This window comes from Teleopsis dalmanni, unplaced genomic scaffold (assembly GCF_002237135.1).
Source record: "Teleopsis dalmanni isolate 2A unplaced genomic scaffold, ASM223713v2 unscaffolded_contig_0565, whole genome shotgun sequence".
NCBI classification, from domain to species: domain Eukaryota; kingdom Metazoa; phylum Arthropoda; class Insecta; order Diptera; family Diopsidae; genus Teleopsis; species Teleopsis dalmanni.
This window is the reverse complement of record NW_024031947.1, coordinates 1-12,878: the sequence shown is the minus strand read 5'-3', so window position 1 is coordinate 12,878 and position 12,878 is coordinate 1. Positions and strand designations below refer to the sequence as shown.

The 12,878-nt window shown below is 45.7% G+C and overlaps 3 protein-coding genes across 3 annotated transcripts; all 3 read right to left on the bottom strand.

Moving 5' to 3' along the window:
- Positions 1-49: 49 nt before the first annotated feature.
- Positions 50-1,255, bottom strand: LOC119663545 (putative acyl-CoA dehydrogenase YdbM). Its single transcript, XM_038073156.1, has one exon. It carries the CDS (start codon positions 1,253-1,255, stop codon positions 50-52), a length of 1,206 nt encoding a protein of 401 aa, XP_037929084.1.
- Positions 1,256-1,261: 6 nt separating this feature from the next.
- Positions 1,262-2,026, bottom strand: LOC119663544 (pigment production hydroxylase-like). The gene has a single exon (XM_038073155.1). The coding sequence runs from the start codon at positions 2,024-2,026 to the stop codon at positions 1,262-1,264; it is 765 nt and encodes a 254-aa protein (XP_037929083.1).
- Positions 2,027-12,032: 10,006 nt separating this feature from the next.
- Positions 12,033-12,866, bottom strand: LOC119663543 (DNA topoisomerase 2-like). Its single transcript, XM_038073154.1, has 3 exons — positions 12,580-12,866; positions 12,155-12,511; positions 12,033-12,098 (listed from the first exon to the last, which is right to left on the bottom strand). The coding sequence occupies exons 2-3, from the start codon at positions 12,452-12,454 to the stop codon at positions 12,048-12,050; spliced, it is 351 nt and encodes a 116-aa protein (XP_037929082.1). The 5' UTR covers positions 12,455-12,511; positions 12,580-12,866; the 3' UTR covers positions 12,033-12,047.
- Between the last annotated feature and the right edge of the window lie 12 nt (positions 12,867-12,878).

The following is a 12,878-nucleotide window of genomic DNA, read 5'->3' as shown; positions in this document are numbered from 1 at the left end:
TTTCATTTTTAAGGATAGGCGAGCGCGGTGGCGCGCCCGACAGATCGGATCACGCAAGACGCACAAGGTCCGTTTCGCCAAGCAGCTTGGCACCCGGGTTTTGTAAGGCTTTGCGTTGATGGCTGATATGTACCAACAACGCATCCAGATCGCGGCGACGACGCACGAAACCAGATGCCTCGTAAATCGTATAGGCACCAACCAATTCCAACGCCATTGTACACGCCTTGTGGATTTGATGTCCCGCATTCACCGATGCCAACGTGGCATTCATATATTCGCTGTCATCCAGCATCCCGCCCGACAGCAACCTATCGCTCAGCATTGTCGCGGTCCCCATGCTATAGGCGCGGGCGGCACGATAATTCATCTCGGCCTCGGCATATTGGCTGCGGATCAGGCGATCATTGGGAGATTTGCGTTGCAAGCAGGTTTTCACGTCATCCAGAATGCGACGGCCCAGACCCAGTACAACGCCTTGCAAGGATTGGGCAATCAGATCCGCATAACGCGACAACGGGGGAAGGTGACTGGCCTGTCCATCGAAATACTTGAACACCTTCGCATCGGGAATGGTCACATCCTCGATCATGTAATCCGTGCTGCCGGAACCGTGCAGCCCATGCACATGCCACGTGTCCAAAAGGGAGACTTTCTCTTTGGGCAGATAGGCCACACGAAACTCTGGCGCGCCGGTTTCGTCCAGGATCGGCGTACCGTTTTCAAACAACTGCACACCACCCACAATCACATCCGCGCTGTGAATGCCCGATCCGAACGGCCAGCGCGCCTTTTTGATATGCCACCCGCCGGGCACCTTGTCCGCACGTTGCGGTGGATAGAACCCACCCGCCGTCGCATTATCCATAGAAGTGTACAGGGTGCGGGCGACATCTTCGGGGAACTGGCCACCGTAAAAACCCGTATCGGACAGGATTTGGACGTTCCACGCAACAGAGGCGTCGTGATACGAGAGCATCTCGACCAAACGGATCTGATCCTCGAACCGCATCTCTGGTCCACCCCACGCGGCGGGCCATGCAATGCGAAACACGCCCGCGTCCTTCAACGCCGCCAAAAGCCGGGGCGTAAGATGCCGCAAACGGTCCACTTCATCGGCTTCTTGCGCGATCAACGGGCCCAGTTTTTCAACAGCGGCCAAAATGTCGGCAGCGGATTTATAACCGTCCGCACCCGCAGCGGCCTTGTTCAGGGAAAAATCGGTCATGGTAATAGCGTTATCTTTCATATCCATGCTCCTTCACACGGCGCATTCAGAAGACGCGGCATTCTGCGCCAAGATCGTTCGGGCAACATCGGCAGCACGAAATTCAAAGAAATCCGCGCGGCTGGTTAAGGTCAGAATGTCCCGGTAATAGCGTTGCATCCGCTGCCCTTGACGAAACGCGGTAGAGGATGCCGCGCGGGCCAAACTGTCGATCACATCGAAAACGATATTTTCGCACGCATGATAGGCACCATCCATCACGGCACATTTGGTGCCATCAAACGGTTGCTGGCCGGAAACCGACAGTTCACAGTGGCTCAGATAGGTTTCCGCCCCGTTCAATACGGCCCCGCGCGCCACCTGCAACGAGGCAAGCGCCATACCGTATTTGCGCAGGAACTCGGGATCATCAAGGCGCGGTATCCCGTCTTTGTGGACGGATTTCTTGGTTCGCAGCAGCTCTTCGTATTCATCCAGCGCTGCAAAAACCCCGGTTTCCAACGCCACCGGCCGCAACCCGCCTTCGGCAAAACCGCCAAACGCCCCGCCAAAGAACGCATCGCCGTGCAGGACAGACCCCGGTGTGGGACCGTCAACCATTGCGCCAATCGTATGGAAAAACACCATGTCGTCGGGCACGAAAACATCCGTTATCCGCACGGAATTGGACCCCGACCCACGCATGCCGATGATGTCGCCCCAGTTGTCGATGATTTCAAATGACCCGCGCGGCACCAGAACCGTCATTGCGTCGCCACGCGAATATTTGCCGTTCTCCGATCCCGGTATTCCCGCCATCATGAAACTTCTGTGCGTACGCCAAGAGGCGAAATGCCACGTTCCGCTGACCCTGTAGGCCACCGTCCACTTTTTCACAGTTGGCCCCCTTGGGCAGCTGAAGGTCCAAGGACCGCTGAAACTCGGGATCAAACGAAACCTCTTTCCTTTGGGTTTTCGGCCTCGCAATTAGGAACAGCATCTGTTACGGTATGTTGCCGCACCGAGGAGCGTACAACCACCCGGTTAGGGGCAGCCACGCGCAACCTCTATCACGATGCGGTTAGAAATCCTTTAAACGACATGCCGAAAACCCGCCAAACCGTACGGTTCATTCACTGGGAACAGCCCCGCGTCTTTGAAGGCTTCGTAGGTTTCCTTGGACGGACATGTGCGTTCTTCGGTTTCGGCCTGCAGCGCGCGCAAACGGGGGCGCATTGCGATTACGCGTTGCAACACCGTTTCAATGTCCGGCTTGTCTGTTGCGATCATAGAGGACTCCCTGAAGTCACCTTGTTGTTGGGACAAAGGCTAGCGGCGGAAGTCGTGGACAATAATACCCCCTGTGGGTGACGGCGGCGTCACACCCCAAGGGTATTCAACCCACCATGCCCCTGTCGTCATCATAGCTCCCAAATCAAAAGGCTCCACGAAAGGGGCCACCACCTTCCGGGAGAACCAGCAATGAAACAGACCCCGCTTCGGGTACGTTACGGCCTTTGGACCCAATGGGCAGTATGGCCGCGCGCTATTCTGCCGAACGACGGCGCCGATCAACCGTGGCAGCCTTTATGGTCGGCCACCATCGAAGGGAAGGATTTTTTCCGCACCGGAGCTGGCCGATACCCGGATTTGCCAACCCGATGTCCCGTTCGAGGTGCATGATGCGGATGTGATTTTGATCACCAGTTGTTCAACAATCAAAGACCTTTACGGTCCGGCAATGCGCGCGGCAGCCGCCGGTCTGAACGCAGTGGTCATTGCCGAAGACGCATTCGAGCCCTTTTATGACGATGATGCCCTGCCGGCTATGTCGTGCATTGGAGGAAGGGCGTTTCTGGATGCCGGAGAAAAAAAAAACGCTGCGCAAGCTGGGGGTGCAAGATACCTTTGGTGGTATGGCAACCGTTGGCATTTTACAGGGTCGGCAGCGGATTGGACAGGCTAACGGGCACCAAACATCTGTGATCTAGGCCAGTTTGGCACCGCACCGGGCGGCACACCACCCCCAAATCGGCCTTGACAGCACAGGAATATTGCTGCGGGGCATGAACCAAACCTTTTCCGGCCATCGCGGAATTTTCGAGGTTGCCTTGCGACCGCTGATCCGTGGGCTGGGCATGAAGATCGTCCAGACCGAGGTCACGGCCGAACCCGTCTTGGCGGACAAAGCCATGCCCAACCCCCTGACGGGTGGCGTGATTGCCGAAAACACCACGCGTGGCATCGCCGAGGTCGTCCGCTTTCAACTGGATACGGGAACGGTGATCGAGGGACGCTTCATCATGTGTTTCATGCGCCCCGACGAAGGCATTTACAACGAATGGTGTGTTGAAGGGGTGCCTGCCATGCGGCTGCGCACGGATGATTTCAAAGGCGACGCCATTACCGTTGCGTCGATGCTCAATCGCATTCCCGATGTCATGGCCGCCCCTGCGGGGTTTCTTGGCGTGGACCAACTGCCCGCGCCACGGTTCCACGCACACCTGGTGCGCACACTCACCTAACAAGGGTATGGCGGCACGCCCCGTCCGCAGTGAGACTTCCTAAACATAAAAAGGCCGCCAGCCCGAACGGCATGACCCGGCCACACCCCACAGGAGAGACATATGGGTATGAAAACCGGCACTCCCGCATCTTTTATCAGTCGCCGTTTCGTGCTTGGGGCGGGGGCGGCGTTGGCCAGCTTGCCGCTATTGCCGCACAGGGCCATGTCGCAATCATCACAAGTGTTGAATTTCGGCATGTTGGGGGATGGGGCATTCGGCAATCTGAACCCGCATTACTCGACAGGAGATGTTCTGGTAGATGCCACCAACAACTTCGTCGTTTTTGAATCCCTGACCAGACAAACCAACGACGGCGGTTTGGAACTGGTTCTGGCACAGAGCATCGAACCAGAAGACGAAAGCGGAACAATCTGGGTAATCAAACTGAAACCCGGTGTGAAGTTTCACGACGGACGAGTAATGACCTCGGCAGATGTGATCGCCTCGTTAAAGGCAATCGGCGCGCCGGGAACCCAATCAGGGGAGGCACATCGGCCCTGTCGAAAAATTCGAGGCGATTGACCCGAATACCGTCCGTGTCACGTTGTCAGCCCCCCGCAGTTGGTTCCCGACGGGGCTTTCGGATCCGTTTTCCTCAATGGTGCCTGCCGATTTCGATCCCAGCAAGCCTATCGGCACGGGGCCATACAAAATTGCCGATATCACCGCATCGCAAAGTGCGACCTTGACCCGTTTTGACGACTATCACGGCACCCCCGCCAAGACGGACACCATCCGCGTCAGTTTTTTCCAAGACCAGTCCGCCATGGTCAATGCCCTGAAATCCGGCCAAGTGGACGTGGTACGCGGCATTGATCCTGCCGTCATCGACGAGGTGAAGGACGATCCAACCTTGGCCGTTTACCAATCGCCTGCGGGCAAGATGATGCCCATCCAAATGCGCACGGACGTTGCACCCTTTTCGGATCCGCGGCTGCGCAAGGCCCTGCAACTGGTCCTGGATCGCGAAGCGGTGCTTTATTCCGTTTACAACGGCTATGCCGAGATTGGGAACGACCTTTATGGACGTTATGATCCGAATTTTGCATCCGATCTGGTACGGGAACGCAACGTGGACGAAGCCAAGCGCCTGATCGAAGAGGCCGGGCTGACGGGCACCACTTTGGCTCCAAGTATGCCGATGTCGGCACAGCGCTTGTTCTGGCGGAAAACGCCAAAGAGATCGGCATCACTATCGACGTCAAACAGTTGGATGGTGCCACTTTCTACGGTGAAGAATATTTCCAACGGCCGTTCTTTGGTGGGGATTATTATCCGTCCGGGCCTTATTTCCTGCAATCGTCCCTGATTGATGCCCCACATGCCGGTCTGGACCAGATCAAATGGCGCGATCAGGATTATTTTGATCTGTGGAACGCGGCATCCAGCACGACCGATGCAGGCAAGGTCAAAGACATCATGCACCAGATGCAGGAAATCCTGTTCGACCACGGCGCATGGATAATTGCCGTCTACCCCGCAGAGCTTGGCATAACCCGCGCGGGCGTCAGCGGGGCTTGCCGACCCACGATTACCACCGGCGCGGGGATCGTTCGGTCTTTGCCCGCCAATGTCGCCCCCGCAGGCATGAAGCAGGAGATCACACAATGCCTTGGCGGCTTGTCGGTCTTCGGGCCATACTTGGGTTCTGCACCCTGATTGTCGTTGCATTGGTGGTTTTCGTGGCCACCAACGTCCTGCCCGGTGATGCGGCCCGTGTGATTTTGGGTCGTTCCGCAACACCAGAGGCCCTTGCCGCGCTACGCGCGCAACTGGGGTTGGATCGCCCTTTGCCGATCCAGCTCCTGACATGGCTGTGGGATCTGGGGCATTTCGATTTGGGCACGTCGTTCATCACCAAGGACGATGTTCTGAACCTGCTTGCCCCCCGCATTGCCAATACCTCTTTGCTGCTAGCAGTTACGGCGGTGATCGCCGTCCGCTGTCTTTGCCATCGGGGGTGTGATGGCGGTTTGTTTGCCGGTGGGGGTTTGATACGGTTGCAAACGCAGCGTTGATCATCATGGCGGGCGTGCCCGAATTCGTCTTTGCGATCTTGTTGATTTTAGTGTTCGCCACGCAGGTTTTCCACATTCTGCCCCCCACGACATTACTGCCCGCCGGTCAGACGATTTTGCAAAATCCGCAGGTTCTGGTTCTGCCCGCAGGGACATTGATCCTCGCGATCATACCCTATCTGGCACGTTTGGTGCGTGGATCCATGATGGAGGCGCTGGCATCGGAATATGTCGTCATTGCCCGCCTGAAGGGGGTGCCGGAACGGCAAATCATCCTGCGCCATGCCCTACGCAACAGCCTTGTCCCCGTTATACAGGCCAGCGCGCTGAGCCTTGCATTCATTCTGGGCGGGGCTGTGGTCGTCGAGTTCATTTTTCAATATCCGGGCCTTGGCAGTGCCCTGCAAAAGTCGGTCGAGCAACGCGATATCAACGTCATACAGGCCATCGTCATGATATTTTCCGCCGGATACATCCTGTTCAACCTTGTGGCCGATGTTTTGACAATTCTTGTGACCCCGCGGTTGAGGACGTGACCATGACGGATACAACCTCTGCCCGACAAGGCAATGCGCACAAACCGCGCTCGGCGGCGATGCAAACCCTAACCGATGCGCTGCGCCTGCGCCGAACCCAGATTGGCATTGCGGTGACCGTGGTGATGGTTTTGATGGCCGTTCTGGGGCCGTTGCTTGCGCCCTATGAACCGGCGGCCTTCAAGGGGAAACCATTCGCGGAACCAAGCTCTGCCTATCCTTTGGGGTTGGATTTTCGCACGGTTTCGCCCCGACGTGTGTCACGGTTGTAATGTACGGGCGGTGAGGCCGGTGTGTCGTGCCAATGGTCGGTAATGGCGCCCTCTGTGGAATGGTGCTGGTGCGTTATCGGTTGGCATGATCGCGGCCTATCGCGCCGCAACTGGCTGACCGAAGGCGGTTGATGCGCTGTATGGATGTATTTCCTGTCCATTCCGAACAATTAATATAGTGTGTTGCTTTCGTTGTCCCGTTGCTGGGGCCCGGCAAAACCGGGTGCAATCGAGTTGCTGGTGGGTTGTTCGCATATGCCCCCAAGTGGCCGCCATGCCCGATAAAAGTGAGAAACCTAAAGAAACTAACAATGAGAAAATCATCATGCATTTCAGCAGCCTCTCGTTGTAGCTTTATCTAAATTGTTTGTTTTAAAACAAAATAAATTTATATTAATAAATGAAGTGCTTAACTTATAATTTATTTTTAATTTCTTGATTTTATGAATAAATAATTATATTGTCAATTGGGATTTAATGTGAAAGAAGGGTGGGATTTATAAGTTTAACCTTAAGGAACCGTAATTTTAACTAAAGAAAACGCCAAAATAGTGAATTGATTTATTTATATTGATTTAGTTTAGATTTATTGATTGATTTAGATTTATATTTCTTAAATAGACTGAAAGTTAGATGCATACATCAACTGCAAACCAGCCTAGTGACGGACAATACGTTTTAATATTGAGTTGAACTACATAAAATATCATACGTTTTAAATTCATTTCTCCAGCTTATTTATTAATTGAAATAATGCATTATTTCCAGTAACCATAAATCTTCATTTATGTTACATTTCAAATAACGATCGATTTAGACCAAAACATTTAACCAAAAACACGGTCCAAACTCTATTCCCAGTTATATTTCTGTCAGTTTTAAAAGACTACATATTTATAGGGCAATTTCTCTTCTATTTTTAAAAATTTCATTTTTAAACATACAAAACAGGAAGTAGTAACCAACGCAATACAAGTCCGACTACCCAAGCTGAAACAAAAACTTAACGAAAATTTAAAAAATAAAAGAAAAATTGCTTAAGAATTATGACATAGAACGCGAATGGTCTGCTAAAGCACCAATGAGATCTAGAAATATTACTGACCATGGAACAAATCGATATTTGCCTTGTGAACGAAACACATTTTACTGCACAGTCTTTTATAGCATTCAAGAATTATTTCATATATCATACTATACATCCAGATAACTGTGCGAGAGAAGGAAGTACTGAAATTATTCGGAAAAGCATGGATCATTATGAAGAAAGCAAATGTAGTACTCAAATGTCTTAAACAACAACTGTCACTGTCAACCATTGTCAATAACTGCTTCTTACATCCCCTCAAATAATCAACCATTGTCAATAACTGCTACTTACAGCCCCCATAACATCACAGATTAGGAATATAAACAGCTAATAAGAAGACACAAATTTAAGTTTATTGTAGGTGGAGATTTTAATGCGAAACACTCTTATTGGGGTTCACGCATCACAACAACAAGGGGAAGAGAACTGTATAAGGCTGAAATAGAAACGGGATGCGAATTCATTTCAGCAGGAAAACTAAATTACTGGCCGACCGATCCAAATAAATTGCCTGACATTATAGATTTCTTTCTCACTAAAAAATATCATCAAACTACATGCAAATCAAACAAGGTTTAGATCTGCACACCGACCATTCGCCCATATAATTAAATTTAAGTGACACAATCATAAAGAAAGGTCCCGCTCCATACCTGACTAATAAATCTACAGATTGGAGTTTTTTTGAAGCATTGCTTGAAGACAGTGTAAACCTCTCAACTTCACTGAGCACTTGTGATGAACTTGAAAGAGACTTCAAAGAGCAGCTTGGATCAGTACCCCTGAATATAGAAGAAAAACTGTAGGGGAGAACTATCCAAGAGAAATTCTGAGTCTATTAAAAGAGAAGAAGAAACTAAGAAAAAGAAGGCAACAAACTCGATATTCTCTAGATAAAAGCAGGCCTAATGAAGCTACTAAACGTTTAAAAACTGAGATTCGTCTATCAAAAATGAGTAAATGACTAAAAAAAACAGAATACTCATTGTGGAAATCGACAATCCTTTACATGCACACCAACGATCAAAGACAGCAATGGAAAATGGACTAGAAGCAATGAGGAGAAAACCAGATCTTTCGCAAATAACCTGACAAAAATATTTCAGTCTAATGATGTATAGTGTGATGAATTACTGATTGTCACAGAGAGAAGAAACCAGCAAATCGATCGAATAACAAAACGCGAACTAAAATGAGCAATGAAAGACCTGAAAAATAAAAAGGCGCCTGGCTTTGACCTTATAACATCCGAAGTTTTAAAGCAGTTACCAGATAAATCTGTTCGCAAATTGCTAATGCAATTCAATGCAATAATAAATCTAAAATGTATTCCTAGACTATGGAAGATCGCAGAGGTAAAAATGATTCCAAAAGTAGGCAAACCGCTAGAATGCATATCGTCATATAGACCAATTTCAATTTTACCAATCATTTCGAAGTTCTTTGAAAAGCTATTCTACAAGTGACTAATGTCTATAATAGGCTCCGAAAAGCTAATACCAAACCATCAATTTGGATTTTGTGGCAAGCATTCGACTATAGATCAAGTACACCACATTTTCGATGAAATTGAAAGGGCTATTGAAGGTAAAGTGCGTTCTGTTGTATTCTTTGGTGTCACACAGGCTGTCGACAAAATCTGGCACTTCTGGTCTGGTCTTCTGAATAAACTAGAAACATGTTTGCCGTCGTCATATTCTGCGATTTTTAAGTCTTGCATTATCACTATGTTTTTTTATGTAAAACACGAAAACTGTTACTCAAATCTATCTGAGATAAAAGCTGGTGTACCTCAGGGGAGTGTACTCGGTCCACTACTATACCTGCTTTACACTATGGACTTGCGAATAACATCTAAAAGTAAAATTGCTGACTCCGTTGAAGAATCAATACAAATCACAAATAGCTACAGATTCGTTAGAAAATTGGACAAAGAGTTGGCGTATCAAACTGAATTCTGATAAATCTGTTCATGTGGATTTTACAAATAAAAAATACAGTACTTTCCTATTTCGATTTAAGGTACTCAGATATCATATGCAAACACTCCAAAATATCTTGGCATAACCTTGGACGCAAAACTTCGAATGAAGGAACACATAAAATAGAAACGGGACGAGCTTGATATGAAGTTGTGAAAAATGGAATGGCTGATTGGCCGCAAATTCACACTATCTATGGTTTTATTCACACTATCAAATCTTAAAACCTATTAGCAACCTGCCTGCAGATGTGTGCTTACTACCGCATAAGCTAAAACCAACTGTTGAGAGATTGGTTTGATAATGTTTGACATTGCGTAGGCTTTCGATAAAGTACAACACACGGATTTGGTTGCCAAATAAGAGGAATAGCGAATTTTACAAGGAATACTAATTAAGAACCTAGAAGCACCATATCATTATGTGCAGACGATACCTGCACTCTGAATGCACTCTGAAGTACTCTGAAAAGAGTCTGAAAAGAGTCTGAAAAGAGTACTTCATTCATGTGAGACTATAGAAACATGTTAATGAAATAACAAATCTTTCAGAAAGTGGAAAATTAAGCTAAACGCTGTAAACCGAAGGCAATGTTTATCACTAGGAAAAGGAACGAAAATGGCAAAAGACTAATTGTCATGGACAAGCTCAAAGAACGAGAGGACTAAGTTAAATATCTAGACTAAACTTTAGAAAAATATTGAAAAAGAAAGAGCACATAAGAGTAAAAAAGCTCTCATGAAACGCAACTCTCGCGTTATCTTGGCTACTATCTTACAGGAAGCTTAGCATTATTCAACCAATAAATGAACAAACTAAACCGGTCCTCTGTCGACAATATAAATAGTATGCGTATCATAATTGAGCAGTGCATCGAGTTCAACACAGTCCTGTATACAGTCTTTGTCGATCATGAAAAGGCGTTTGATTCAATCAAGAGAGAGGCCATCTGACCAGCACTACAGAGACTCCGCAAAAAATAATTAATACAATAAAGAAAAGCTATGAAAACACGAAGTTCTGTATATTGGTGAAACAAGTGAACCGTTCATTTCAACAACCGAAGCAAGGCTGCATTTTCTGACCACTACTATTTATTGTTGTGCATGATTGTGTGTTAGAAATGTTCGATTCGCAAAACCACGGCATCAATTGGAGGCTAAATACCAGAAATAGATTTCTTTTTACAGAACATAACAATTTTAATCACATGTACATAGAATATAGTGAATACATATATATATTTATTATAATAATGCAAATATTACTTTTCAGATTGATTTATTACATAATTATAAATTTATACTCGCTAAGCTTATTGAAAGCTCTTGGGACCACTTTTTAGATAATAATAATGGTAACTACATTGCCAACAGAGCAGTAAACTGCGACAGAAGTGAGACCTTGTCTTATATCTTCATAGGCGCTATCTGAGGACAAGATAAAAAGTAACAACTGTAGCCGTAGTGGTATATCTTATATATTTAATGAATGACAGTTAATGAATATGTTTTGGAGTTGCAGAATTTGGAGTGCAACTATCCTAGAAGCGTTAAACTTTGCAGGCATATAAAATTTATGACGAGCTTAAAGCAAATAACGATTATCCATTTTGGAAATAATTGAGTAACTAATAAAGATGAAAAACATAACGAATTTTCTTCCTTCATATCTCATATCTCATATAAACAAAAACAGAACACATAATATTTTCATTAAAATCATTTATTTAGATTTTACGGATGTACGTACTCTAACTTATTTGATATTAACATTACTATATATACTAATGTTGAATGTATTTGAATGTTTGGGTGGTGTGTATGGTTAATATTGTAACAATGTTTAAATAAAATAAACACACCGTTCATATTCTTAAAACAATTAAATACAATAATTAATTATTAATTTATTTCTACATGCAATAATTGAAAGGATCATATAAAAATTGTTAAAAATATTTTGAGAAACTTGTTGTTTGTTATTGGCTCTCTTAAATGTATGTTAAATGTAAATTTAATTTTTTCTACATATGCTTTAAGGTAAAAAGAAGTTTGACTAAACATGTTAACAATTTTACATACAATGAAATGACAAGTACATTTAAAGGTACTGTTTTCTAGCCAACTTTCAAACTAAAAAACTCAATACTAACTAATAGTCACATTTAAAAACAGTTAACATTTAAAATTATTATAAATGTCCAAGGTTAAGTGAGTTAAATTATTTAAAAAATTAAAAAATTTGTCGTTGCGTATGTATGCGTTGAGAAGAATGTGTTTTGTTACAGTAATGATTGATTATAATTGATTGAGGTTTAAAATATTTTATACTCTTAATTGTAAATTTAATTTTTTTTTAAATAATTTTCATATTTAGAAGTCGAAGTCATCGGAGTCACTGCTGACTTTCTTCTTCCTCTTACCCTAAAATGCATTTATTATAGTTTATTTTTCCAATTTCAAGTGCAGAACGTATTTACCTTCTTATTATTATCACTATCACTGTCGCTTATATTTTTTTTACGTGGGCGCTTACCAGGAGCCTTTTTGATAGGAGTGTCTTCCTCGCTGTCTCCATTGCCATTGACATCGTTTTCGCTATCGCTAATTTTGGCCATTACTGTGGACTCTTCGAGAACTGCTTTATTATCCTTAAAAACCATTTCACCTTCACTACTTTGTACATCTTCATCCGAATCAAGTAAACCTGAATAGTTTATTTTTTTAGCAGTTGCACGACGTCCTGGTCGATCCGCACGTGGAGCAACACTAACTTGCATTTCAATATCGCTACCGGATAGTTCATCTTCATCGGAGCTTGTACTTTTCTTCTTGCGCTAAAACAAGTTTTTTAATATATTCATTTTCCAATTCTTTATTATATTTAAAAACAAAAATTTCTTACCCCTTTAGATTTGAAGTTTAATTTAGTTTGTTTAAGACCATCGCTAGAAGTATCAGCGTTTTTCTTCTTTGGAATAGCCCTTTTCTTCGGTTCAGCCCCAGGTTTCTTTCCCTTTTTCGGCACATCTGGCGAACCTTTGGGTCCTTTATCTCCTTCCGCAACCAGTGCATCAATTTCATCCAGTACCTCCTCTTTTACCTTTGTTTTAGTTTTTTTCTCACCAGGCTCCTTTTTAATTTTCGAAGCAACAGCAATAGCAGCCGTTACTTTCTTTATAATTTCTTCAGTAACCTGATTAA

Bases quoted from the DNA above. Each gene is read 5' to 3' on its own strand.
- LOC119663545 (XM_038073156.1), bottom strand. From the start codon at position 1,255: ATGGATATGAAAGATAACGCTATTACCATGACCGATTTTTCCCTGAAC.
- LOC119663544 (XM_038073155.1), bottom strand. From the start codon at position 2,026: ATGGCGGGAATACCGGGATCGGAGAACGGCAAATATTCGCGTGGCGAC.
- LOC119663543 (XM_038073154.1), bottom strand. From the start codon at position 12,454: ATGCAAGTTAGTGTTGCTCCACGTGCGGATCGACCAGGACGTCGTGCA. The intron at 12,099-12,154 runs GTAAATACGTTC...AATGCATTTTAG, and splicing joins ATAGTGATAATAATAAGAAG to GGTAAGAGGAAGAAGAAAGT.